The 6,083-nt window shown below is 35.2% G+C and overlaps 1 protein-coding gene across 2 annotated transcripts in view; it reads left to right on the forward strand.

Moving 5' to 3' along the window:
* Positions 1-6,083, forward strand: part of LOC138828380 (sodium-dependent phosphate transport protein 1-like) — a 52,169-nt gene that overhangs the window by 37,004 nt on the left and 9,082 nt on the right. For both annotated transcript variants that reach the window (XM_070024428.1, XM_070024427.1), the window contains exons 7-10: positions 2,912-3,030; positions 3,133-3,294; positions 4,313-4,445; positions 4,538-4,685. In XM_070024428.1, coding sequence (XP_069880529.1) covers positions 2,912-3,030; positions 3,133-3,294; positions 4,313-4,445; positions 4,538-4,685 — 562 coding nt within the window. The remainder of the gene's footprint in view (positions 1-2,911; positions 3,031-3,132; positions 3,295-4,312; positions 4,446-4,537; positions 4,686-6,083) is intronic.

Genomic DNA, 6,083 nt, shown 5'->3' on the forward strand with positions numbered 1-6,083 from the left:
GTATTCATGTTGTATCGATACTCCAACATCATGTATACTAGAAAGTGACTTGCAGTTACCACAGAAGGGTCCAAGAAACTCAAAGGAAGGCAGTATATGTTATACTATGACAACAGCTTTACGGTACAGTGTCTCATATGCCTTTTCCTTATTTCTGAGAAGAGGGAATAGGACTTAAGTGGCAGTGACTTAAGGATCTGCAACATATTTTTTTTACTAGAGCATATGATGTCAAATGATCTGCCTGTCATTTTGGAGTAGGCAAAACTAAATCTAATATAGATTTTTAAATTATTTGTTCTTGCCAATAATGTTAAATAAATATAAATTATTTGTCCTTGCCAATAATGTTAAATAAATCTAAGTAGATGGTGTTTTACATCTCAAGACAATGTCTTCCTTTAGGGAGATGATGATTGAATACGATACATATTGGTGCAAAGTTTTGGGTATTTATCCTTCTTGGTGTTTTCTAAGCTTCCATTATGTATAGTTTACTGTTACTGCTTCAAATATTTACTTTGTTCTATTTTCTTTTCTACTTTTGATATTATCACTACATGTATGTTATTCTTGTAATTGCTCCATAGTTCTTGGATATTTTATTTTTTTCATGGTCCTTTATTTGTTTTTGTCAGATTCTTTGCAATTCACTTTTAGAAATATGCATTAGCATTTTTTCAAGCTCACTAATTCTTTGTTGGTCATATCAAAGACATTCATTTGGGGGAGGCTGGTCATTTTTTAAAAATTATACTATATATACTTTTTGTGGGGTGGTGGAGGAAGCAAAGACCCTATGCTTGGGACCCCTCCTCCTCCTTCTCTTGTCTTCCTCCTCAGCCTCCTCCTCCTCCTCCTCCTCCTCTTTCTCCTCCTTCTCCTCCTCCTCTTCTTCCTCCTCCTTCCTCTTGCAATAGGGCTATTTTCTATTATAGGTTAGTTTGATGGCCTTTATGACATTCTTGATGGTTCTGTATATTTAAAGGTATGCTATTTTGTGCAAATGTCTGTATCTGAATTCTTTTATCTAAGATCAGAAATTAATATCTTTTATTTATTCAATAAATGATAGATAGGTAATATATTAAAATACATATTTCATAATTAGTAGAAGTGTTAATCATTTAACAAATAACACAAAACAGAATGCAATCATTGGATGGATCTTGTTTTTTGATCTAATCTGCTATTCTTTTTCTTTTGATTGGAGAATTGAGTCCATTAATATGTAGGGTTATTATAGAGAGATGTGTCATATCTCCTGCCATTTTGTTGATTTCTTGTGTTTTGCTTTTTCTCCCTGTGTTTACTAATTTGATCCTCTAGTAACTTTTGCCTGATGTGTTTCTTGATTGTTTTCTTCAGATTGTATTCTTCAGATTGTAATTCTTCAGATTGTATTCTTCAGATTGTTTTCTTCAGATTGTAAAGGAAGGCCTTTAGAATTCATTGTAATGCTGGTTTAGTGATCATGAATTCCTCTCATTTTTGTTTCTTATGGAAGGTTTTGTAAATGTAAATGATAACTTCACTGAGTAGATCAGTTTGGGCTGGCAGCTGTTGATCTTCAGTGGTTGGATTATACCATTCCAGGTTCTCCTTGTATTGAGAATTTGTGTGGAGATGTCTGCAGTGATTCTATTTTCTTTCCATTGTAATATAGCTCAGTTCCTTGCTACTCATGCCTAATGTTATTTACTATGATGTCTCTAGAAGTATTTCTTCTTGGATCCAGTCTACTGGATCTCTGCTTGTTTATATATTTGTTGGTGGTGGTGATCTTTTGGGGAGCAGTACGTGTTAGGAACCCAAATGTCTATTTGGTTAGATAGAGCTAGAGCAATTCCTCATTGTTTGGCCACCATCTTACTTCCTCTTAAGGACATTTATTACTTACAGTACAATGTAGTACAATTTTTTTTTATGTTTAGCACTTTCTTCTGACTCTTGTTTCCAGGTTTGGTCATCAGTCTCATTGGACTCTGTCCTACATTCATTGAACTTTGTCTTTATAACCATTCCTTCTGTTTTTTTTTTTTTAATGATCTAACCTTTTTTCCTTGCCATATTAAGTATTCATTCACTTCACAGCTCAACCCCAGCCTCCTCCTCTAGCTCCTTAGAGAATATAATGCTTATGGCTCAATTATCACACAATGACCATTTATTACCTCAAGTAGATAATCTGATATTTCTATCTCATTCTGAATAAGATATAATGACAATACCATATGAAATTTGAGGACTGTAAAAAAATCATCTCTTTCTCATCATCTCAAAAAAGTCAGTTCCTCAAAACCAGAGATTTGGGTTAATTTATTTATTCACTGCTGTTTGCTCAAGATCTAGAATAGTGATGTACATAATAAACATATTTGTAAAATAAATGAATGTATTTCTCCAAAACTAAGTACAAATACTACAAACTATTCTGAGATTCTCTATTATGAGATTGTTAATGTAAAATGTTAAAAAAAAAAACAGATGATTTGGTACATATTTATAGGATTTGAATAATCTCTGAAGCCTGGGTTATATCTCAGGAACTTGGTAAGGCTGAGCTCTCAAATCTGAATGATTATCAAGCCACAGCTGGCCCAGGTGTTCCATTTTTCTTATCATGGAACAAATGCAGAATCTGAAAAGTTAAGGGTCCAAGAGAAGTCAAAGTAAGTGGAGAAATGCAAAAGCTAGCAGTCACTAGAGGCCAGGAGGTTGACTACCATTTCTATAAAGGTGAGGACTAACAGAGCAATGAAAAATTTTGAGCCTTATTTGCAGTGTCTAAATGAGAAAAGGACATCTAGGTTCTCAGATAGATGCACACACAAAATGCCCTTTTGAGAAAGAGAAACTCTATGGTGTTATAGAGAGAAATTTCCAATTATAACTTGTACCTCATTTATAGGTGCTTGTGGCTGTGTTCTATGTCTTATCTGGTTCGTTCTGGTTTATGATGACCCCAAGGATCACCCATGTATAAGCATCAGTGAAAAAGAATACATCATATCTTCTCTCGCCCAGCAGGTAGAACACAGTGCTCTGTTTTGACATCTCCTACGTCCCACTCCAAACAAAGCAAGTCCTATCTTATTTTCTTTTGACAATGACCAATTATTTGTTTTCCAGGCCAGCTCAAGTAGGCAATCTCTACCAATCAAGGCTATGCTTAAGTCTCTTCCACTCTGGGCCATATTCTTGAGTGGTTCAGCTTTTATATGGACAAATACCCTCTTGGTTACATATACTCCAACATTTATCAGCACCAAGCTTCATGTTGATATAAAAAAAGTAAGTATATCATTTGTCCTCATTTGCAGCTTTGTGAAGAACTCTACTTCTTTCTATCTCTAATGACCAAAAGTCTGAGCTCCTTCCTGTTCCCTACATTGTTTACCTAGTGCTCTCTCCCTAGAGGCTCATGGTTTTGAGATTTTTGGAAACATTGTCTACAACAGAGGATGTTGTTATAAATATAATGTCTGGTACGCCACCAATAATACACATTCATGTTTGTTCTCATGTATTTCCCACCTCCTTTCAGTGTATGCATGCCCTTATATGTTACTTAAGTCAACACCAACATTCCCTGCAGGCACTGGAGTCATTCTAAGAAAATCACTTGCCTAGGCCCTGCCACTATGGTCAGCTCTTACCGATGCTCTCTTCTTAGGTAATACACTGAACGTTGGGTGATAAATCCATGACTGAGTCTCACTCTGAAAGGACTAATACTCTGACTGCTTTTCTGACATGGAGAGTCACTGATTCTTTAAACTTCCTGTTGTTTGATTCTAAAATAGCCAGGGAAAATTTTCCTTAGAAATGGAATCTGGGCTTGCCACTTTAACCCTCTGTGTAATGAACCAGTACCACAGGCTAGGAACTAGTATAGCACTGAGGTCCTGTAAATTTTCACTGTCTCCATTTTATCTTCTGTGAAACCAAGTAGTTGTTATAAGGATTTACAATGACTGATTTAGAGCAAGCGACGGTCACCATTATTATCTGTGCAATTTTCCCCAGGGCTAGCACTTCTTGTTCCTAATGTACTATTCCTGATTTCCCAAAGTTTTCAGGTCTCGTGAATGTAAAAGTAAAATATTAGATATATTGTGACAAATGTAACTGACCTCAAAACTATTTTTCTTTTTACATAGGGTCATGAGACCCCAGCAGGAAATCTGATGGTGTATGCCAATAATTTTAGAAAGTACACATTGTAGATACTGAATTCGGTGAAAAGATTATTGTGTTTGATACTGCTTTACCCATCATCCCCATTTTCCAAATAACATTTCCTCTTCAGAATGGGCTGCTGTCTGGCCTCCCTTATTTGTTTGCCTGCATCTGTGGTCTCCTAGCAGGTCATATGTCAGACTACTTCCTATCCAGGAATATTTTCAACTTACTTACCATTCGGAAACTCTTCACCATACTAGGTAAGAAACAGCTAGGATATTCAAATACTTAGAGGATACTTCATCCCCATATTTAGGATGAGCCTAATATTGTTGTCAAACTCATTTCCCAGGAATTCTTTCTCCTGTGATCTTCAGTATGTGCCTGCTTTACCTGAGTTTCAACTTTTATAGCACTATCATTTTCCTGACACTGGCTAATGCCACAACAAGCTTTTGCTTAGCTGGACCACTTATAAATGCTTTGGATATTGCTCCAAGGTAGGTTTCCCTAAAATTTATTTTTCATTACAAATAAATTGTGTGCATTTATTATGTATAGTATGGATGCATTGTGGAATGATTAAATGAAGCTAATTAGCATATTCCTTCCTGTATGTACTTACCATTTTTTTGGTGAGAGAAATCAAGATCTACCATATTGACAGTTTTTAAGAATACTATACCTTGCTATTAACCAGTGTTGTACAATAGATTGCTTGAACTTACTCCTCCTATCTAACCTAAATTTCATGTCACTTAATGAACATCTCTCTAAACAACACCTCCCATCTATGCCTACACTGTAGTAACCAGCATTCTACTCTCACCTTTGGGGAGTTCAACTGTATGTGAGATTATGTGGAATTTTTCTGTGCCTGAATTATTTCATTTGAATAATGTCCTGCTCCAAATGACAGGATTTCTTTCCTTTTAAAGGTTGAATACTATGTCATTTTGTATATGCACCACATTTACTTTATCTATTTATCAATGATATTTGAAATGTTTTCTATCATGTCCATTTTGAATAATGCTGCAATGAACATATAAGTGCAGATCTCCCTCTGCCATACTGATTTCACTGCCTTTGAAATGCATCTAAAAGTGAGAGTATGTGATCATATGATGGTTCCACTTGTAATTTTTGCCATCTCTTTGGGTAATATCAATAGTGGAATTAAACAATGGATTCTTAAGATGTTCTGTGATGGATCAAAAAGTCTCTGTCATTTTCTTGTTGGAGGAAGGCTGCTACAAATATTTTAATTAATTTTAGTTATTTTTGACTGGTCAATGGATTACACATCCTTGAATTCCCCTATCCCTACCACATTTGACAGACCATAGTTCAGATAATTGAGTTTGTTCATACTTTATTCAATTATACCATACCTAAGGATAAAAATCAATAAAATTGTTAACACCACTGCAAGGGATCTCCACACTTACAAAATGCTTTTTATCATGAACTGCTGCAGCTAAAGAATAAGAGTATTGTCCAGAAAACTGTCTTATGTTTTCCGTATCTACTAGCCACTTATTAGGGACATGAAAGGTGTTAGGTATAGGGCTTACAAAGCTCTCAATTTCTACTCTAATAATTGAACAAGTGCTCTATCTTGTGTATGTATAATGATTTTCAGAGGAATTACAGCACTCAAAATTTTTGACACTGAGGATTGTTTATATCTTTGACCACAGAATGCAAATACTATTCATGGAAAAAGCAGTGAAATCTCTGTCTAGAGTGGCAGCACTCTAAATGTCTCTGAATCTGTGAAGGAAGCACAGCCACTAAAATGTCATCAGTAATTTTAAGAATAGGAGAACTACAAAGAAAATAATATCTTAATTCATCAGAATAAAATTACTAGAGACTGGTATGTGGAGAAAATA

This window comes from Dipodomys merriami, unplaced genomic scaffold, assembly GCF_024711535.1.
Source record: "Dipodomys merriami isolate MVZ:Mamm:240054 unplaced genomic scaffold, mDipMer1.0.p SCAF_16, whole genome shotgun sequence".
Taxonomy (NCBI): Eukaryota; Metazoa; Chordata; class Mammalia; order Rodentia; family Heteromyidae; genus Dipodomys; species Dipodomys merriami.